This window comes from Sparus aurata, chromosome 17 (assembly GCF_900880675.1).
Source record: "Sparus aurata chromosome 17, fSpaAur1.1, whole genome shotgun sequence".
Lineage (NCBI taxonomy): Eukaryota > Metazoa > Chordata > Actinopteri > Spariformes > Sparidae > Sparus > Sparus aurata.
Genome location: NC_044203.1, coordinates 13,690,240 through 13,713,873, shown reverse-complemented (window position 1 = coordinate 13,713,873; position 23,634 = coordinate 13,690,240). Strand labels below are relative to the sequence as shown.

Here is a 23,634-nt window from a genome sequence, read left to right as displayed (position 1 = left end):
ACATGCACGCACGCACGTGCACGCGCGCGCACACACACACACACACACACACAGAGGCAGCAGTGTTTGTAAATATTTTCTTGCTAACACCTTTATTTATTTAATTAATTCTATAAAGCTAGGTTAAGACGGCATCCCTACGTCCACAGGCTTTGTGCCTTACTTGTCCCTCCTTAATTAAAGTCCTAATCCTAAACTAGCTCTTGGGTGTTAAATGGTCCAAAAATGACCTAACTTCTGACAAAAATCCTTTCTCCAAGCAGACACACCCCCCCATCTTGATCTACAAGAATAATTTGCAAAAGACAGGAAATTCTAATATTTTTGAATTTTACCATAGCTGAAGGACAAAAAAAACATTGCCTCCCCCTCACACACATGCACACAGACCCAAGGTTGTTGACCGGTATAAGCATTATGCTACAGCAGGAAAGTGGGCTGGGGAAAACAAGATGTCAACGAGTAACATGACATTAACTAATGCTAGCAGAGTAGATACATGATACTAACTCTGGGTCAATGACAGATAGGCCTGTGGGACAGACTTAACTCACTCATTAATAACAGTACTAGTGTAACAGACAGTACAAAACAAGAAGAATAGAGAAACGACAGAATGTTTCTTTTTTTTTTTTTAAGCAGAGAAAAGTTAAATGTTCTATATGTATGGTGCAGTATGCAGACATACTGCACCTTGTTGGTGCGGTGGCTCCAGGTCCAAGATTGTGTCTCCACTAAGATTACACAGCAAGGCAACTGCATTCTGGATCAACCCACTGGTAACATTGCTACTGTTAGCCTACAGAGAGAAAGAGGAAGAACTAGGTCACAGGTCAGCTAACAGCATCTTCTATTTCATCATTAGTCCACAGTCGAAGGTTTGCTATGCTGATTTTATTCACAAAACATCAAACTAAATGTAAAGATTTGAAAGAGATAATAAATGATGTATATATATGAGCACTGTTTATTGAGGCAACATTTCTGTCACAGACATCATGCATTAAACTCAGAACACAATAAACAGCACTTTCATACAACACAACCTGTAACAACTAATCAGAGAAGATGAGTGCAGGAGTGCAGTTATGTCAATCTTCCATGTTACCTTTAAAATTTCCTGCAATGTTCTGTATCGTCAAGGTTGAACACAACACAAGCACACCATTATTGACCATAATCAATCTTTGAATCTGTTTTGAGAACATCTATCATTCAGCATATTGTGTAGCATAATTGTATATTTTCTCCTGAAAGGTCACTGTTTTCGTGAGCAGCTGCATTTTCCATGTTTTATGGACTGTGAATGTTTATTATACATATGTATTATATATTACCTAAAATATACTATTTTGAAATGGTCTTTCTGTTGTTATTCCAGTTCAGCTTTGTACTTTGTAACATATCTGGCTGGTTTTCATGACATTTATACTGAAAGAAACACAGCAATATTGCCAACAATTTTTTCACATGGGAGACAGAAAAAAGAATTAGATGTTCTATCTGAACATCTAAGATATTTTATACCTACTGTGGAAAAAGTCATTGAGACACAACGTTGAGCTAATGGATCAAACTAACTGGGTCTATTAGAGGATGGTGTAGTTGTGACATGTGATAATGAATTGGTTTCAAAGTGAAACTAAGACTAAGACTACAGTCTCCTCTTTCCTGTTACTCCTCTTCTTCTCTTTCCCTTCCTTACAAAACCATCTCTCTTTCTCCGACAGTACTTCCCTTCTCTCTCTCTCTCCTGCCCTCATTTCACTATTTGATCCTCTCTGAGATACATCAGCTCTGCCTGCGGGGTGTATGTGCATCAGTGTGATCTGTGCACGGAGGTTGATAAGCCTGGCTGATGCTCATCATGTGCAGTAGCCTGAGGCTGAAGAAAATGACATCAATTTGCACCTCGGACAACCTGCCCGTCAGTAGCAACAAATGACAAAGCTCAGTTATTTTGATCTTTATGGACTAATAAGCTGTGAAAGGACGATTATGTACATCACTGAAAGCATACACCTGACAAAGAGAAATGAGGAATGAATGGCTAAGAAAAAATAATTTTAACTCACTGACTCCCTGTCCAGCACCTTAACTCATAAAGAATGTACAGTGTATGTGAGGTAGGATTTCTACAAAGTATTTGACTGCAAGCCATTCCAATCTGTTGTCTGCCTTCGCAACCGGCCGGTTAAAGAACTATGGTCTTCTTGAAGTCCTTTCATGTCTGAAGCAGAACTACTTCATCATCGAGACAAATACAATTAGCTGAGTTTCTCCATGACAAGTGTGATCACCAGTGACAGGTGTAATCAATCCAGATCAGAGTGTTTCAGGCAGCATAAATCAATCTAAATGTGAGCAATACAGACGGCACTAATGGATCCTGACATGACTGGTTCAGACAGGAGTAAATAATCAGGAGAGGAGTTAATCAGGCTGTTGGATAACCGTGTTTAACATTCTGCATCAGCTAGTCGGGGCTGGACAGGTAGCCATGCAGAACACTGATTATTTAGTGGGTACGTGTGCGTGCACACATGTGCATGTGCATGCACGTGGGTGTGTGTGTGTGCATGTGCAAAACCATAAATAGTTTGCTGCAGCTCAAGCGCTTTGGTTTGCAAAAAACAGATTGTGTCGTATGTGTTTGTGTGTTCATTAGATTTTGCATATGCAAAAAGGGTCAGGTGAAATAAATTGTTTACTGGAAACACTGTTATGCTTCACTGATAACAGACAAGTGCTGTGTGTGTTAGTCTGCATGTGTTTGCATCTTAATAGTGGAGTTCATATTCTCACTCTATTAACCCTTTCTGCTCTCTGAGGCTGACCTGCCAGTCAATTACAGCAGCCCTCTAATAGGTCAACACAACTCAGACTAATTTACATAAATACATCTATGAGGGTTAGATGGAGCGAGTGAGAGAGGAAAGAAAAGGAAGGAGACAGGGTGCAACTGAGCTGTCATAAAATACGGCAGAATTGCCATAAAATAATACAAACTGTTGTAACCGGGTCTTATTAGCTGATCGTAAGAGACTGATTCTTTGACTGACTGAATGGCCAGGTGATTTGCTGATTGGCTAACTAAAAACTGATGAAGTGACAGTGGTTTCTTACCATAATGAGCTGAAAGACTGTTGGTAGGATCCTACTGTGTTTGATCAACCTGGCAAGGAAAGGGAAAAATACAAATTGGAGCAGAGGTAGTAAGATGTGGGTCAGAAATTAATTTAATTTAAAGGCAATTCCATGCACTGTTCACACACGCACACACGCACACACACACACACACACACACTGGACTGTTTCATCTTTATTAAGGTTGGAGTTCCGCTACATCGACTTCTGTCTGGTACCAGTGGAATTGGGGGAAACAGAGAGACGAAAAAGAAGAGACACGTTGTGAACAGATGAAGTAAGATGGGGTGAGAGAGGAGAGGGAAGGATAAGGGAAGAGGAGTGTGAGTTAAGGAGATGATGAGGTGAGAGAAGATTACATTTGGTGAAAAGAAGAAAGGACGGGGAAGATTAGAGGAAAGGGGAAAAGATTTGGGCAGAGAATAGTGGCAGGACAGAGGGGTGGAGGGAAAAATGGATGGAAGGAGTGGGAACAAAAGAGTGATGAGATGAATCCACATTGAAAACTTTGAAGAAAGGCAGAAAGGCAGAGTAGAAGAGAGAGAGAGAGAGATGGATGTCTATAGAGGCAATGCCATTCTGTCTACTGACTGATTAAGGTTCTCTGATTTGCAACCAATCACTGTGTGGTTAGAATGTCAACACATATGCACACAAACGTTGTGTATGTATGTGTCTATATGCATTTGTGTGCATAAGAAAGCATTCAAGCTGTGATGGGAACAAAGCCAGCTGAAGTCAGACTGGTGTTAATATGCTGAAGATAAAGCCTTTCCACTCAATTATAAAACTGTCCTCATGTTAACTATGATTTATAGTTAGTCTGGCAAGCTTCACACCACTTATTGAAACCTTTATCTAAACAAGCTGACAGTGTCTCAACAGTGTCTATGATTTTTTAGCAGGGACTTTGCTTTTCACCTTTAAACACAATTTTGTTAATTTGATGCTTTTTTGGGTATCAACTGGGAATCTTAATTTTGTAAACTTTAGATGTTCCAGTAGACATGCATTTGTTCAGCAAATAAGAGTAACACATTACCATTAAGGAGTGTTAGAAACCCTAAAAAACCTTCACAGTAAATGGTCCTGCTCAAATGTTTCTCTTTTAATTGTCAATTGCTTTCTTTTTGGTTGATATGTTTGCTCAGATACATTCTGTCTTTTCCTTGGTGTACCTCATTACTTTTGCTGCAGACCTACAACCTACTTTTTATACTGAAATCAATACCAGTTTCATTCTGTCTTAAAGGATGCTGAGAAAATATACCCAACACTGTTACATCAACTGCTTAGCAAAACCATCAACATCTGCAAGAGACATTAGGATTAATTGGACCAAGCAATAGTTGCAGACTTCAGCAGGTCATGCAGCTGACATTTTCATGCAACCAACATGCTTCAATAGCAGAATTGTTATGTTTAGCTTTTTTTTTTTTTTTTGCATTCTTTGTTACCTTGACTGGATTCAAGGGCATTGAAAACATTTTTGTTCTTGGTTGAACTACTGAGCAGGTTCCTTGTAGAAACATGGAATTATGGACACTGATTTTGTCTGTAATAACTGTTTTTTTTTTTTTACCGTGATGAATGAATGATCAATGATGTACTTTATCTTAAATTCTATACCCTAAGTTAGGCTTATTATGAAGGGGTGTTTGTGTGTTTGTGGGTGTGTGTGTTTGTAGATGTGATGGATGGCCTCCCATTAGATAGGTGACAGGCTGAGAGATGAGAGGACAGACCCGGCCAGCACAACATGATAAACTGGACCACCTTTAAACTACCAGCCATACATCAAAAGAAACAGTGCACAACACCAGACATCGAACAAACCAGAGCATAAAAGACTGCCTGTAAAGGAGCAGAGGAGACAACCCTCACTGCATTACTCATACATCATCAGTATTAGCTTTATAACAGAGAATATAAAATGTATCATATTATGAACAACCAATAAACTAGATTAACCTCTGCTCTACTAGACATATAATTGTGCTGTCAGCTCTCAAGCTTAATCTTGGATGATTTTGGACCTTGTTGTTTCAAGTGAAAAGATAATGAACACCAAAGATAAAGTCAGGAGGTTATGTCTCAGCATTTGGAAGTTTTAGTCAAATATTTACTGTACATCATAAGGTGCCAGAAAGTTCTTCCCTTGAGAATGCTCCAATTCTTCCCAAGTGACACACCTTAATGAGTTTTTGCATGATCTAAAGAATATCTTAATATATTTTATTTCATGGATTTATTCACACCACAGAGCTGCCCAGTAAAAGAGGCTGTTACAGGCAATTACAGACTTTTAGCGTGTGAAAACGGCCACCTTGGTTTTGTTAACACCTAACGATTCCACTGACTTTTCTCTGGCTTAGGTGTCCAAATAATGGACACCTAAGCCAGAGAAAAGTGGAATCGATAGCTAAAGCAATTTGATTATGTCATGGTTTTACAAGGCCGAGTCTATGTCAAGGCATTAACCAATGATAAAAGAAAAAAACAGGCAAGAATTATGAGCTGTTTAAGACAGAGATTCTTCTACAATCACAATAAAATTGCCAACCCAGTTCAACTAAGTGAACAAGCTACCTGATGCTTGGCTGATAAGCATGGCAGAGCCACATCCACTCACATTTGGCAGACAGACATACATATAAGGACACTGACACACACATGTAACCACACAGTGTAAGGTTCTTTGGCTAAAGGTCATAGTAAATGTAGTTGTTTGAAGGTGTGTCTGGGCTGTGATAATGCCGAGAGAAACAGCAGGCTGCCTTCCCAACGTTAATGTCCCCAATTTACCATCTAATTACCGCTCCGCTGGCTTCATAGCCACACTTATCTAACCAAGACCCAGGCAATTTAATTTCTGATTGTATAACCACAGTGATGGAGGGAGAGTTGTAGAGAGAGGGCACAGAGAAGGAGGGAGATGTGGACTAATGTTAATAAATTAGAGATGGTGAGAGAAAGAGAATGAGGGAGACAGAGAAAAAATGGGAAATATTGTTAATAATGTCAGAGGGAAAGGAGTGAAAGAAAAACAGAGATGTAGAGAGAAGAGTGCTGACACCAATTTGAAAAGTTCACGTCACTCTACTTGTGTCAAGGAAAGAGGGGGATGAGGAGATGTGGAGGAACAGGAGGATGGAGATGAGAGGGGGGTAAAATTACTGATAAGAGAAGTATGGGCGTATTCAGCTATAAGGGTGAACTATGAACTCTCGGAGGGATGGATGGAGATGGACGGAGAGTGGGATATTAGTGATAAGAGGTTTGTTGAGTTAGTATTGCTCAAGAAGATAAAATAAGTAGATGGAAGTGGGGAAAGAAATAAGGGAAGGACAAAACAGAAGGTTAACAATCCTGGTTGTTGTATAGTAATACTAAATGAATAAAGATGGAGCATAAAACTATGGATGAGCTAAATTATTTTGCCATGAATATTTCCATGTCTATGACCACTTAATTATCCACTGTTATAGACCATATTCGCAGGGCAGCCATCTTCCTCTGTTAGACCCAGAGTTGGAATCTTAACTGTTGCACTACTGTGTTCCAAGTTGCATTTCATATAGCATAGGGAATAAGACAAGTGGTTGTCATGAAAGCAGTAAAATGTTGACAATTTGTCTGATTCTCTGAGTTTAAATGAGTTGTAACCTTTAACACAGTAGAACAATATTTGACTTTCCACAGCATGAGCATGAACTCAGAGAAAAAATGCTGCCATGTGAATATAGTCTATTGATAATGGCTGTATTTCTAAGGCTAAGTGACTGAAATGTACATTTTGCTCAGGAATCCTGATTTACCAATCTGGCTAACCTACAGATCAAACAACTGCTTGTGAGGGTAAAAGCACCCTTTCATCTCCTACTTTCACACACCTTCTCAAGCAGGTGATGCATGTCGATTTATGCTATATTGCCCATTAATACTCTGTCAACATTTTCTGTCCTTCCCAATGTTACCATTCCCCCATCCATCAAACTCAATCTCCCTGCCTATCTCTTTCCCACTTCATCCTCTTATCCTTAATCCCATCCCTCCATCCACTGTCCACTTCTTGACTTCCTCATTCTCTCTCTGCCTCCTCTTTCTCACCCTCACTTTCTGTCTCTGTCAACAGCTGAAAAGAGAAGACAGATGACCAGAGAATCAAGACTTACTGACAGCTGCTGTCAGAACACATCTATCAAACACACATAAATCCGGCACGCAAGTGAGCGCACACACACACACACGCGCGCGCGCGTGCGCGCGCACACACACACACACACACACACACACACACACACACACACACACACACACACGTGAGTCATCTCATGGTTAGCCTGGGGATCAGCAGTTTCTCTGTGCAACCGAACCAGGAAACACATCATTACCTCTTTTTATTTTGGTGTCAGATGACTGCTACCTCAAGACATGTTTTTGAATTCCTGAATAGTGAATTACTTCAAGATTATGCAGTAGTGAATTTTACTTTAATGCCAGCGATAATTTTGTCTTGTGCTATATATTTGAAAAATGTGCAGTAAACATTTTAACAAAGCTTTTCAGGAGTAGATAGTGTGCAAACATATATCAGCACAATATGCCATGTCTTTACACATCGTAGCTGATACAGCACCTCATGACTCTCCACTAAACTGATTACTAGTGTAGAAAACACTGGCTGGTTGGATGGTTCGTTGAGTGTAGATTACCAGCAGTGGTGCAGCTGTGTTGATGTTGGTATTAGCTCAGAATGTGCATAAGCTACATCAATGAATAAATTATCATTTTTTTGTGTGTATTGGTATCTATTGCAGTGGGTAAGAATCACTGCTTAAAGTAAGTGTGTGTGTGTGTGTGTGTGTGTGTGTGTGTGTGTGTGTGTGTGTGTGTGTGTGTGTGTGTGTGTGTTTGTGTGTGTGTGCGCAAGGTTGTGAATAGAAAAACAGTTAATCGTGATTCACAGTGCTGAACTGGGAATGACTGGCCTTGGCATTAATACATTACACACTGAGCACCTAAAATGTGCCTGTGCGTATTTGTGTGTGTGTGCCTGCAAGGACTCCAGAACACTTCAATACTACCAAAGCTTGGTCTTGTATAGAGAACTAGAACAAAAACATCTTAAGTTTCCCCAGTTAACAGAAATCTATAGAGCTGGTTTCCTTATACATTTCTGCTTACATAGGACAGCTTCAGTGTCAGTGTAATGTACAGATATCTGGACTATTCAGTGTACTGTATTGTACTAATAACACTTAGGACTGCATTGTTAGGTACAGTGAGATCACATTTTGTATTACAATGCCTTAACAGTGTTTCGTTGTCTTTATGTGTGATTCAAGTCTGTGTACACTACCTGCAGATATGCGTGCTGTGTTCAGTCATCGATACCAGGAGTTTGAGTGCATACAGTGGGATGGGCTCGGCTGCTCGAAGAAGAGACTCATACCTAGACATAAACATGCATGCGTTCAACATTTGGCTTTTGTAGTGTTAATAATTAATGTACTGTTCTGATCATTAGCAACAGAGTGTAAACTGGAACAGATCTGGAGAGAGGGATGGGGAAGAGGGGGAGGGGTGAACGAGAGTCATAATAAGAGTGGGAGCGAAAAGGAAATGTGGGAAGAGGAGCAGAGGAGAGAATCTGAGAGGCAAAGAGGGGAGGAGGATAGATATGAGTGTGAGGTGGAGAAATGGGGACAGAAATAAAGGTGGACAAGAGATAACACATGAGGCAACCAAAGAACATATTAAAAAAGGGAGATGAAAATAATAATGGTATAGGAGGAGATGGTATAGATCCACATAGAGCATGCAAATGCAGCTGAGAAGAACACACCACAAATGTCAATGTCTATTCAAAATGTTCTGCCATGATGTGAAATTCTGCAGACTGTATTTGATGCAACACTCATAAAGACAGACACTTGTCAGTTAGCTAGATCCAACAAGTACTCGGATGTTACGTAGACCCACAGAAGCAAGACGCAAGACAAAAATACTCGATATTTTAAAGTGCTCAAGGTTTCAATAAATCATTCCCACACCACTACTATCCATAACAAAACTGTCACTTGGCAAAAAGTATAATGCTTAAACTTTTATTGAACTGGCTGCCACTGCCACTCCAGCTGTTTTGGCGGAAAAAACTGTCTAAGGAAAATTGAAGAAATTGAGAAACAAATAAATTACAATATCACTGGCACCTAACAGAGGATAGGAATAATTTTGATGATGGTCTCATTTAAATTAATATTGATATTTTGAAATGCTCCTCATATAACTTTTCCTACAGAAACAAAAAGTCAAAAGTGGAAACCAGAGACAGTGAGATACTTAGAAAGAGTCAGACCAACCTTGGAAGCAGAGTTTTAAGGATGAGAGTTAACATTTGACTACAGGAGCTTCCATCATCTACTCCCTCTGCTGCTTTTCCTCCTTTATTGCTTCTCTCTTTCTTTTCCTCTGTTTTCTCATTGTCCTCAGTCCCATCACTCTCCTGAACCAGCAGGACGAGACTGAGTTCAGACAGCACCCTCAGAACAAACACAGACCACTCCACTGGAATGCACACACACAGAAAGAAGGAGAGCATTAATATAAGATACAAGAAGTGTTTAGTATACTGTTTGAGTGTGAAGTGAGTTGTAGCTTTGCTTCTTAGCTGCATTTTTGTTTCCAAGGGGACCATACTATAATAACTATAACAGTGTCCATTACTCTAAGTGGAAATTGTTGATTTAGAGGCAACACTAATGCCAGAATGTAAGAATCAACTTAAGTATTTCCATTATCACTAATAAAGCAGAGGAGGACTCAACATTACAAGCTCTTTTTGAGTAACATAGCATGACATGATAACAAGTTCTAAGTAAACACAGTATTAATGGCCCACACACACCAAGGATGTTATTTAACCCTGAGAAACTGGCTCCACAAAACATCCTCCTACTCTGTTGTGCTGGGACCCACAGAAACCAAACATAATGACTCAGTGAGGGTCAAAAATCAAAACACTTTAGAGGATAATTACAATGGTGCTTTTCATATTGCAGAGATTTTTATGACCTTACACACTCAAGGTTTGTTTCTCTTGCTCACCATCTCCCTTGTTCTTTGTCATCTCTTTTCTCTACACACACCTGTCTTCATGAATCTATCATCTGTCATTTTGATATGAATCTGTCCGTCTATCTATTGAGGACTGTATGTTCAGTATCTATTTAAGTATCTTTTTAAGATTTTTTTTTTTACATTTTCTCTTTGTTTGACAGAAACAAGGGGAAAGAAAGGGGGATGTGTTAGGCAACAAAGGTCCTCCTACTCCTCCTCCTTCACTCTGATATTAGCTTCTATTTTCACTTTGTCTCAGTCCCTCTTCCTTCACCCAAATATGGCCAACTTACCATTTCTGCTGAAAGCCAGTGTTGTCAGAGGAGGCAGGATGTCTGTCACAACCTGCGAGAGACATTAATGGATACAAAACAAACTTTGCACATTACACTGTATTGCTCCACTAGTAAAAGCAAAAATCTGGCAGAATCAATTACAATCTGGTGTCATATACTGTTCTGTAAGTCCGTCTGCACATGATGTCTGAGTGCTGAATCCTATGTACTGCATGAAACAACTCAGGTGAAAACAGGCTGAAATTCTGTAGCAGTAGAAAATTATACGTAGAAAATGCACTAGCATGTGTCCATGAGCTGAAACTTTAATACATAAAAGAAGTTTATATTCAATGTCAGTGTTGAACATAAATAGTATAGGTATTATCAATGGTTCAGTCTGTCCAATGTTCTCTCCTTTGACAGAAAAAAATATATATTAAAGAAAGTAATTTCAGCTTTTCTTCTAGAAATCTACTAAACATACAGCAAATCTGAAAACAGGATGTTTGAACTAAAAGGAAGACACTGCACTTTATTAATTCAGTGGGCAACAACCACACAGACCACTGCCACAGAGGATCAAATTACTATGGAAATGCATTGTTGAATGATCTCTTTGATCAAACACAAACACACACAGACATAAATGTACTTCCACTACTGTCAAAGCCCTTATTTAGGTATGAATGTGTATTGCATGAATTTGCATGATTACTAATATTACCATAGAAACAACACTAATGCTGAGTGAGTGTGTGAGGTCATTACATCGAAAGCCAGAGAAAGGAAACTACAAAGGATGTTGTCCACCACTTAACGGCGTGTGTATTAATATCACAACCATCAAAAGACTGGACAGAAAGAGAGAGAGAGAGGGAGAGAGAGAGAGAGAGAAAGAGAGAGTGAGAGAGTGAGAGAGAAAGAGAGAGATAGAGAGAGAGAGAGAGAGAGAGAATGTGTGTGTGTGTGTGGGGGGGGATTTCTCTGAGCTATAAACTATGGGTGACATGTCCTTTCACAGTCTGAAATCCTTTTCTTTTCCTGTTTTTCCTTTTGCTCTCTTACCTAGTTATTCTTCTCCCTATTGTACAAGTTTTGCAAAAAAAATGTTTTCCTATCACAACCATTACAACAGAAGATGAATCCTTCACTTGTAGTCAAGACCAAAAAGAAATATATAAATACATTTTACTGAATGCTGTATTCTGTGTTGTACTTGCAAATCATAGATGATCTCTAATTCTACTTTTGTTTCTGATAGTAAAAAAAATAACAAACCTTATGTGTACATTGTTGATTAGGTGGTACACAAAACTACCTTTCACCATATTGCCTGCTGTGCTAAAGCAACTAGATATCATTAATTCATCAACAAACAGGCTATTGTTAGCATGCAGCTCCTAGATACAGACATGCTCAATATATTTTAGTCTTAGTGGGAGACTGAATGATTGTCACAGCAGCAGAGAATGGTGGTTGTCTATATATATATTTGCCAAAGTGGGGCAGTCAGGAGGAGTTAATAAACTTTGTTAATTAACTCAATTTCATATTGTTTAATTACACCAGCTGGCCGTAACTAATTAATTGTTACTCACTGTCTGCTGGTCCAGTGTACTCCATTTATTTTATCAGAGCTATGTGGCAACCTTGTAAAATTGGTTCCAAGTGTGTGTTGTTGTTTTATTCTTTTTTTTCCTCAAAATGAATGGTCAACACTTTTTCTCTGAATTTAAAAATATGCTAACATAATGCAAAAATTAAATGAAACAACCTTTGTGATTGAAAGCACATTAAGTGAAATAACATCATGCTTAGTGAATGAAGTCAGTTTTAAATTTACAGCTGTAGCTTCAGATTATTAAGGGTCTGTGTAGCCTCTAAACAGTTTTAACTGTTTTTCAGTATCACAATTTAATGACACATTCAATCAACTGCGAGACTTAAATTTCTCCCCAACACTACTTTGTTTTAACAGGTAATGCTTACATAGCTGAACTTTTTAAGATCATTAAAGAACAAAGTTAACCTTTACCATGGTATGAAAGCAGTTTGTGTTAAACAAAAAGCTGTGGATGCAAAACTTGCTGCAAACTTTACTTTGTGACAAGGATACAGAGACATAGACTAACTCAAACATGACTGTGTGTCCTTGTCCAGAAGGCAATAAAAGTTAATCTGAGCTGGCTGGTGGTAATTAAAGTGTCTTCCCGTGTTATTGACTATCAGCAGCAGCAAACCTCCTCTTTGCTCCTTTGACTATTCCTCATCTCTTTTCTTTTCTCTCCCTCCATCCTGTCTGCTTCCTGCTGCTCTCCACTTCCATACGTCAATACTCATTAAACACAATCTCATTGTCCCATTCCATGCACACACAAGGCAGCACACACACAAACAGAAAAACACACAAGCAGATTTGATGAGGCTCAGTTGGTTCAATAGTTGATTAGTTTCTTTCCTAATCGTGCACACCTTGACTGTCTGTCCTCTCACAACTAATGTACAGGTTTAGTAGACTAGAAGACAAACACTGAATATAAAACTACAAAATGAAATGAAAAAAAAACAAAAACTGAAGATGTTCATGGAGACTCTTCAAATAAATCTTTAACAGTTTTCACTTTGCAAATTTTCCTCACAACAAAGCAACTAATGAATCAGTTATGTTTTTCTAAATGAGTAAACAGTAAAAAAAAATCTATCAGTCTGAAGTGACAGGCTCAAGTCTTACAGGGGGATGATGAAAGGTCTAGCCATCAGAGGAAATGTACTGACACTTGTTGATGGTCACAAGATACCTGTCATATATTTGAATATCATAAGTCAGTCCGACACTTTGACAGACAGACAGACACATAAACATCCAGTCGGCCGTATCAGGTAGACAGACAGTGAGTCAGACAGGAAGTCAGTTGCATGTTTGCTTGCATTAATACTTACAGCACTATGATGTGGAGAGGTGAGAGCATGGTGCTGGCTAAAGACTTCCACAATGGACAGAGAAGTCCTAATCAACTCCTCACAGACTGCTTCACCTAACAGGGAATCACATATCATTCAGCTCTACTGAATCATCTCCTCAGTAACAGTGCAGGATGACTTAGAGGCTGACCAGTAACTCAACTCCCTGCACTGACGGCTGGCTGGATTCCATTTATAAGCCAGCAACTGGAGTGGGGTTGGTATTATTGGCACTGAGCAGCCCCAGCTTCTCCAGGTGCAGTGCATTGTGGCCAACCATGCATTCTGCCCCTTACCTTGTGCACAAGCACCTGTCTCTTTAAAGTGAAACTCTCGCCAAAAAGCAACCGAGGCTTTATTGTGATTGAATATGAGTAGAACCTTCGTGTAAAAGCAAAATAACAACGAAAGAGGCACTTTTAAGATTTACTGTAGTTTCGTTTTCGGGCAAGCTAATTTTCAATGGAGTGCATGGGGCACTGGAACGCTAGCATCAAAATATATTTTTTAAACACTAAGAAGGCTCGACACAACATGAAGCTTTGCTTGTAGTATCACCAGGGTCTCTACACATGAACACGAGCATTGTCGCCGTCATGGCAGACAAAAAGTGTCGATCCCCGAGTGCGACCTAACAGGCAGGAGAGTAATGGTGGATCTCCTGCCTGTGACGCGCCGGAGATCCAGCTCCTACGGTGAGTAGTTCAAAAACCTTCTTTTTAGTAAACTCTGCGTACGCAAGCAATGTTCTCATTGCTTGTGTTCATGTGTAGAGATCCTGGTGATACTACGAGCAAAGTTTGTTAGTGTTTTAAAAATAGCGATTTTGATGCTTGTGTGCCAATGCCCCATGCACTCCATTGAAAATTAGCTTGCCCGAAAACAAAACTACGGTAAATCTTAAAAGTGCCTCTTTCGTCGTAATTATGCTTTTACACAAAGGTTTGACTCATATTCAATCACAAATAAAGCCTTGGTTGCTTTTTTGCGAGAGTTTCACTTTAAGGCTGTATGTATGGACCTGCGTCTCTCCTAATTTTCGACATAAATATTTTTTTTTAAGATGCAAAGGTGACCTGAGGACCTACAACTACACTTCACATGGCAACAATTAGATTTTTTTTTTTTTTACAAGGTGACATGTATAACATTTCTTTTATCTTTTTGAACATTTCATGTGTAAACATTTTAGTAATTGAGAAAGTAACTCACCCAAAGCACTGGCCAGATTCGTTTCGTTCGACTCAATAGAGGTGATATAGTTCTTTGAGAAAGAGAGAATATACACCAGAGCACAACTAAATACTACAGCAACACTTGGTCGGCATAGTTTTAATGCACGTTCATTCGCAATAAGTGTGTTTTCAACTTGTCAAATAAATCTAAATCTAAAATACCAATGCATTCCAGTTTTAACAGCTTTATTTTTTGCCTTCAGTTTGTAAAGGAATCGCTCGGATAAGGAGATAGATAAAGAGTCCTTATCTAACAATGATCATTGTGAATTTGTGTTACCAAACACTCACCAGGAGGAGTCCAATTTGAGCCAGAAACTCTTCCGTTACTATTTGAGATCTAAAGACCTATGAGAAGACAGGGAGTAAGTCACACTGGCAAATGGAACTAAGAAAAAAGGGAGGGTTAAGGAATGCACATGATTTTTCTTGAGGGCTTTATAAATTATACACAGTGTCCCAGCACCTGGCCAATACTTTGCTGAACAATGCAAGCTACCTGTGATGAAAGAAGTTCCAGCACTATGGACATTGTAGGCAAAGTGTGTTTAAGCTGTCTGCTCTGAGCTGTAGATGGGTGTCTCCTCCCGATCACACCTCGTAATGCACACAAGACATCCTCTAGAAAAGGGAGATGAGACAAGACCAGGGGACATCAGAGTAAATTAGATCGACTAGCGACTCAAAGGGTTACTTACTTAAATGCATAGTACATTTTCATAAGAACTTATTTTGTGCTCTTAAAATGCAAATTCAAGAGAAGAACATTTTACCACAGCTGGTTTTCCTTTTTACCTGACATTCTATTTATCTGTGTGTGTGTGTGTGTGTGTGTGTGGGGTGTGTGTGTGTGTGTGTGTGTGTGTGTGTGTGTGTGTGGGTGTGTGCGCGTGCGTGTGTGTGTGGGTGTGTGTGTGTGTGTGTACCCATTATCAGTGGTGCAGTGTTACTCATATATACAATCAATAAATCCAGACACTGAGACAGGTATCCTGATTGGCTGGGATTCTCTCTGAGGGGCGTGGCTTTGCGGAGGTCTCTTTCCACGTACATCACAAGTCTGGATGGAAGACACACATAGATTGCACATCAAAAAAAGTATGTATTCATTACTGAAAAATTAATGTTGTGGATGTGGATGGAGTTTTTTTGAGCAACTTTGTTCTACTCTTCCACCAATTGTGATTTCTCAGAAGTATCAACTAAATTACTAAGATGTAAATGATGCAGACACATGACCAATATGATTCATGTAAATCATCAGTAAAACTTTGACAGGATGAGTAAAAAGAAGAGGCAGGGAGGGAGGCAAACAGACAAGCCCCGAGTTTGTGAACATTTTCATTCTCGTCAGACTGTTTGTATTGACCAGTAATCAATAATATTCTATTCACAAATTCAAGGCAGCAAGGGAAGGTCACCACTGCTAACTGATATTCATTACTGACACACAAACACACCCACACATGTGTACAAGCACAAACAGTATGAATGCAGATACATGCAGAGTGATTCAGAGGTCATATTAGTTAACAAATATTGATTCTAAGATTTAGAGTGGTACAGGGGCAGTGGGGGATTACTAATTCAGTATTTTCCTCCTAATGCTGCATAAGAGCTTAGCGGACAGGGTTTACAGCTGTGTGCAATACAGCACAGCTAATGTTAGTGTACTAGGGGTCCAGTGCATTTCAGAGGTGCTCTAATAGTAATTGCTGGATTTTCTGTTATTGTTATGGGTTTAGTGCAAAGCAAATCCTATTTTGTACCACAAATGTTAGACCCTCAGGTATGAAAAAATTACTCCCAAGAATACCTTAATAGCATTTAATGAACATTAAAAACAATGACTGAAATAATGATAAAGTGAAAACACATTAAAACAAGACAAAAAAAAGATAGAAATAAGGTTATCAAACAGATAAGGCAGCATAAGCATCACAGGGTCATTGTCAGTCCCAGTTCTATGAAGATCATCTACTGCATAGGGCTGCACGAAAAATCGTTAAAAAAATCGCGATCTCGATTCACACATACACGTGATCTCATTTCCACACATAGCAATTCTGAAGCATTTTATATCTCGAGCTGAATCACAAACAAATGCTCCTATTTTCCTTCTGGATTTTTTGAAGCGCCCTCAAACGCAGCACTTGATTCAGTGGAGGAAGCCCGCCTGCAGTTGCATGTTTGGAAGGAGTGAGAGTGAGAAGCCGTTTTTAGACAGGGCAGCAAGCCGCCAATCTGCCCGTCCTTTTGGCGGCTAGGTCCGCGGTTTTAGACAGAGGGCAGCAAATTGAGGGTCTGTTTTGCTCCGCCGATTTGCCGCCTCGCCTGCTAGATGGGCAACTGAACAGCCGCTGAGATCCGGGAGATGCTAGCGTCTCCTGGATCTCTAGCTTGTTATTGTAGCGCAAGCTAGGAACAGTCGCTACTTTCAAATTAAAAGCCCCCCGCTAAGAACCCAGTTCTAAACTCCAATGGGGTGCAATGTAAAGCTCTTATTTTGAAGACAAATTCGTTGTCAACTGTTCGCAGCCCAACTTCGAGCTTCACGTCACGTCACATGGCTTTTGGAAAAGGAGGAATATTACGCCTCTGTTTTAGAAAGCCAACCACAGCAGCTATCACATATCACCTAGCCAAGGATACGGCCCCAATAAACACTGTACAACATGAGGGATTAAAGGATGCCCTCTCATCTTGGCGACTTTTTTTTTTTTTTTTTTTTTTTCTTTTGTAAAAATCATTTCTCATCCAATGATAGAACTTCAACAAAACAAAAAAAACATTGCTTTGCATACTACAATGTTTCTTTTTTGTTTTGTTCAAGTTCATCAGTGCAATAAACATTTTGTGAAAAAAATCGTGCCAGAGAATCCTGATCTCAATTCTAAGCAAAAAATCGTGATTCACATTTTTTCCAGAATCGTGCAGCCCTACTACTGCATATGAATTATTTCAATTGAACTACTTGAAACCACATTGAGTTAACCACAATATTCAGCTTCCCTATCCCAAGTCCAAGCATATATTAATATCGCATTTCCAAAACAATCAGGGCTGCTCTGTCCACTATGTGTTACCTCTGAGAAAGTAGTATGCAACAAGCCGAACAGTGGGACGGATTTCAACTGTACACTTGGTCGAGGACATATGTATTAAGAGCCAGACTCTGTCAGTATGGCAACCAGCGGTGGGTGGCTAAACTATTTCAAATGCACTGGTTAAACTATGTGCAAATGTAAAGAATACACTAATAATTACTAGTTTATTGTTTATTGATTAAAGGCTTTAGTTACAACCAATCTAACATTTATTGACTGTTTTAAGATCTCTCTAAATGCCATGAACTTTATTTGGGGGGAGTATTTTTGAGAAGGAGGAAGCAGTGAGACAATGGGTCTATGTTTATTTTGCTTTCTTATATTTTCAGAAATTTAGCTGAAGTTGCAAAATGTTAATTTAAAGATCTGTGTAAAGCAGCTAAACAAAAGGTTATGGGATCACAATTTAATACAATTTATCCTGTGGAAGAGTGGAATGTGTGCAGGAAATTTCCTTGCAATTACTAAACAGGTTAGCCATTTTCACCTGAAGCAAACAGCCAAGATCTGAGGAGGCCCTGTCCACTTTGCCGTTCAAGTCTGAGAGAGGTGTCCAGCAGAGTCAATAGATGCCTTATCTTAAAGCTGTCATGAAAATCAATGCAGATGGATACATTTTTTGTCTTTTGTAATATTTATGTATGGAAAAGATACAGCGTTTATTTTGTATACTGCAGTAGTCTGGTTATTAGAAGGACTTTCGGAATGAAGGGGAAACAAAAAAGTGGCCGTGTGCAGTAATACTGAGGATGCCATTCACTGATGTGATGCATTAAGAATCAATTTGCATTTGAACTGTGAGGCCAGTGAAGATTCACACCTCTAACCCTAACCCACATATATACATAAACACATATATATTTATATACTGTATATATGTATATTAGGGCTGTCAATTGATAAAAAATATTTAATCGCAGTTAATTACATGACATAACCATTTTACGAACAAACTGTGATAATGATGTAAGCAAACTGTTAACATTAGGCATTATTAACTAAGATTTAGCTGTTGCTGTCATAGCATGTGTTTTCTTAGCCTGTCAATCAAGGTAAGAGTGACAGTAGATACATGAACGGAACATGTGTTTGAATTTTAGTGTTAGGTGGACCCTTTTGTCACACTTTTCCTTTCATTCAAGCATAACTCTATCTTCAACAACACAACAGTCAACATTATCAGAAGACTACAATAGCCTTGAATATAATGCAACTTCTTTACAAATGCAAAATGCATTATATATATCGTTCTATTGTACATGTATGTCTGTCTGGCTAGTTACTTCCCTTGCTCTTTATCTCACCAGCTCTATGCCTGCTTGCTGCCTGTCTCTCTATTTTGTCTCCCTGCTAGACTTCTGCCCGTGTGTTCCTCTATTGGTCTTATAGCCATTTTTTCCCTATTGCTAAATAAAGAGAGACAAACTTGCCACCTCTCTGTCAGTCACTGTGGGAGACTCACAAAGTATTCACACACAACTGACCTACAAGTGGCCTGCTCTGTGTGTGACTGCCTCTGTTGAAAGCCATCACACTCCACTCCCAATGGCAATCTTGACACTTCCTTAGTGAGGCCTGCACAAGTTTATCTCATAGAGACACACACACATGAACACACATATTTTCACGCCACTGAGGAGCTAATTAAACACCACGTGCCTGGGTGAGAGCAGGACTGCGGGAAAGACGTGTGTCTGTGTGTGTGGTTGAATCATGCAGAGTGCTCGGTGGGAGAGAGACAGGCAGGTCAACTCTGACAGCTCTAACACAGTGAACAGAGGGAGAGCGAGTGAGAGAGAAAGAAAATGCATGTATGAGAGTGAGAGAGAGACAGGCAGAGAAAAAGAGCTGAAAAGAGTTAGAAGTAAGTACACCTTCATTCTGTTTTGGAGTCACATGAACTAGGAGGCTGTGTTCAGATTTTCAGGAATTCAGTTATTCTCATAACCATTCAAAAGTAAGCAAAACCACTATAAGAAAAGTCAGAGAAAATGGTCCAATCAAAAAGAGGCCAAATGAGGTAATCATGCTGCTTCATTTTCATTTAGTACTGCAGACAATACCCCCTTTTACATGGCCTGTTCAAGGCGGGAATGTTGTGCTGAGATTCCGCCTTGCTGTTATGTAGGGCTGGGACGCTATGCTTTTCTCCCGGTTTCATTCTTTTACGATTTTTTGGGTGCCAATTCGATTTAAACTGCAATTCTTCGATATTGCCAATTTTCATGATTTTTAGTTTGCTTTTTTAACAACCATGTGAAAAAATTGAACGATGATGATGATGATGATGTCTACGGACTATATCAGGAGCCATATTTCTCCTAAAAATGCACATCACATGTGAGTCAGTTTTTAAGGTTTATTCAGCAGCAATATATTCAAACCATTTTAAAGTAAACCTACATTTGAACTTACACTCTCTTTTCAAAAGCGTGGAATGCATATAAAAAAGGTGAAAAAAAATAGTATAGAAAAAATATTATAATGTGAGCTCCAGCAACTTATGTTTTTGCTCCAAACCATGAAGTGCTGAGGCACTTCTATGGAAAAATCCAGTCACACGCCGCACTCGTCTGAGTAATCTTGCTACAGCCGGCAGTTTTAGGGCATGCTGAGAGGCCAGGTTGAGTGTGTGCGTGGAGCACTTGACATGGAGAAAGCCAGCTAACTTTGCGGCTAAATGTTCCTGAATTCCATATTCTCCACAACACTATAAGGCTGCATGTCTTTGCAAATAAAGTCAGTGATTGATTTAGTTATGCTTTTTGTTTTTTCAGAACTGCTAGGTAGTTTGTATAATGGTGCTTTGAGTGTCTGCTGGCTTGCTGCTGCAGATCATCTGGCTATTAGCTCTGCATTTACCTAAGGATGGTGTCTTTCCAGGTGGTTTTTTGTGTTTCCGCAGTATATGACGTGTACATTACAGAGTCTACAAATAGCTTTCGACATGTCCAGCTCTGCTTTTCCTGTCAAAGCAAAAAATCCAAAATGTGTCCACACTTTTGACTTAAAATGAGATGGTGGAGGTTTTATCTCTGCACATTTTTGCAAGTAATCCGCCATTCTCTACTTTCTGTTTAAGTTTTATTCCACTAACAGATATGACATCACGTAACTCGATAGCTGAAGAAAAACATTTCTCCCTCCACTGGAGAAAAGCGGTAACTTCTTTCCACCTCGGCTTATAAACATAGGCTAAAATGAAGCATCTAAATTTGGAAAAAAAAAAAAAATTTCCACAGGATAAATTTAAAAATCTTAAAACATAAAAATCAGGATAGTTATGCGAATCGATTTTTTCTCCCACCCCTACCTATGTATACTTATGGCTCAGTGTAAATAAGCAAAGACGGGAATAATGGCGAGTCTGTGTCCCAGTTTCATATGACATAGGCATACCATAGGTAGTATGGTATATACTACTCCTTAGAATTATCCATTCTTCATAGTTCAGTGTTCAGGCAGCTAGTGTATTGGGAAGTAATGCAGGCATTCACTGACACACTGCACCTATGGAATGCTACTGCCAATTAAAAATTTGTAAACAACCTATTTTGGAGTTTACCTCCTTTATTTCCTCTGTGGATTGTCTGCATTGTGGCACATAAGTGTTCATGAACACAACTCACAAAAAACAAGTTAAGGAAATCTACGAGGATACTTTTGTCAGTATGAAATCCTCAAAATGCAATTAGGACTGTTATGTATGATGAAACATTTCAACTTGTGTATGATATTAAAAAACTATTAAAACAAATAATTACTTGTATTACTGAGGACAATTGAAAGCTCCACAGTATTGGCCCAGGAGAGGTTTTGTGGTTATGTTCACCAAAGGTAAGAAGTGGTTGTATTAAGATTGGCACTTCCTTTTTGTAACATTAAAATAATTATACAGAAATGTGAAAGGGGAGAAAGACAGTTGTAAGGATCCATATGTCAGTAATCTAGGGCATCTTTTTCAAACTGAAATACCAACTGGTCATAAATTGTCAAGGGAACTGGCTGAGTATATACAGTATATATCATGCATATGCAACTGATCATATGGGCTTTGCACATTCACAACTGCACTGCAAGTTAGTGTGGGGTGAAACACAGGACAACCAGCTAATGAACCATTTGAAGTTCCAGTAAAGTTGCAACATACAGCAGCACAAACTGAATGTCCAGGGTACATAAATTTACATTATCATTCCCACAGCTGCTGTTCTAGTTAATGCAAAGGTTACAGAGAGTATGAACAGCAATCTGAGTGCTTGTAACAGAATAAGAAACCTTTGCTTTAAATCACTCCACAAAAGCATGCATGCACACATTTTTCTAGTGTAATCATCTAAAAAATCTTTAAATCAAGTGTATTCCATAATATGTAAAAACTAAATAATTGAAATGTGTCTAGACGATATTGTCTTTAACCATAAACAGGGTTTCTGCAGGTTTGAACAAGTCAAGTTTAAGACTTTTTAAGACCTTTTTAAGACCATTTTGAACTAAATTTAAGACCTACACAAAGCATGAAAAGTCCTAGAATTACTTAAAAAATTACTAAATGTATTGCCATTCACAGAGCAAATCAAACAGTGAAGAATGGAGTGAGTAAGTGTGTGTCAAGGTTATTGTAGTTTTTGAATTTTATAATTATTTTATATTTTTTTATTTTAATTTAGTTATTCAGTTTGTTATTTATTTCAGTTTAGTTTAAATTAGTTTAACAAGTGATTTAGAGTTTTAGTTTAGTTTTTTATCTAGGAATTGGGATAAAACACACACAGTGTTCAAAATCCAAAGCACCTCCACTTTCAACGACGGAGTTGAGCCGACGATGGTTTGAATGTTGCTTGGCTGAGAGACGGCAGAGGCTGCACAGAGTACGGGTCGAGCAGAACTGGATGAACTTGGACCGGGAACTGGTGGTGAAGGTGTACAAAGGTGTGTGATAGCGGGACTTCGCTGGAGACTTTTAGAGGCTAACTGATGTTTTTCAGATTTTGTGTGTGACACCAGCGCTTTCACACCAAGTGTGCCCAAGTTGAGAGTCCTCTTGCAGAGAACATACTGCACTTCAAATCCATTATCAGGTACGGCTTTGAACCAACTGATTTCTGGTTGTTCAAGCCAACACTTGTTAAAATTTACACTTTCCCATAGTTGTAGCAGATTCCACAGTTGAAGTCTTTCCAGAACTGGCGAGGTCTACGGCGATAAATTTCGACCGGGCTGTCGGCAAAATGCCACTTATGTTCCTGGATACCTCCGAAAGAAGTACAACACACTGAGCTAACTGTGAATCTCACCAACACATCTCCCTAAACAAAAATAAAAAAAGGGCCATGACGGAAGCAGCAAATGAACGTACATATCTAAGACCTAACTAAATGTAATTTAAGACCTATATGCAAAATATGGATGTTTTTAAGACTTTTTAAAGCCTAAAATTGAGATTGTCAAATTTAAGACTTTTTAAAACCCCGCGGAAACCCTGCTCAAACAACCTGAAAATGGTAGTGTGGACACTAGTCACTTTCACACGTTAACAGCGTTTTCAGATTTAGTGAATTACCATGACACACCACATAATAAAAGTGAAAGGCTCTTAAACTGACTAACTTGAGCAATCATCCCTCCCAGCAATCAATCAAACACACTAGTGAGATTCTCATGCTAACAGTGTGGCTTAGCTAGAACTAGACATTTTATAACATACACAAATTAACTATGCAAACTGATATGGTAGTGAGTACAAATGCCAATTTCTTTCAAATGAATGACACCACAAAAACA

The 23,634-nt window shown here is 39.0% G+C and overlaps 1 protein-coding gene across 3 annotated transcripts in view; it reads right to left on the bottom strand.

The window, feature by feature from the left end:
- ulk4 (unc-51 like kinase 4) overlaps window positions 1–23,634 on the bottom strand; it is an 88,980-nt gene that overhangs the window by 25,625 nt on the left and 39,721 nt on the right. For 2 of the 3 annotated variants that reach the window (XM_030392628.1, XM_030392629.1), the window contains 10 exons: window positions 15,670–15,803; window positions 15,243–15,364; window positions 15,035–15,091; window positions 14,721–14,772; window positions 13,488–13,582; window positions 10,563–10,614; window positions 9,513–9,717; window positions 8,510–8,602; window positions 3,127–3,175; window positions 694–799 (listed from right to left, as the gene is read on the bottom strand). In XM_030392628.1, coding sequence (XP_030248488.1) covers window positions 694–799; window positions 3,127–3,175; window positions 8,510–8,602; window positions 9,513–9,717; window positions 10,563–10,614; window positions 13,488–13,582; window positions 14,721–14,772; window positions 15,035–15,091; window positions 15,243–15,364; window positions 15,670–15,803 — 965 coding nt within the window. The remainder of the gene's footprint in view (window positions 1–693; window positions 800–3,126; window positions 3,176–8,509; window positions 8,603–9,512; window positions 9,718–10,562; window positions 10,615–13,487; window positions 13,583–14,720; window positions 14,773–15,034; window positions 15,092–15,242; window positions 15,365–15,669; window positions 15,804–23,634) is intronic. The other variant, XR_003981068.1, reaches the window with a different exon arrangement.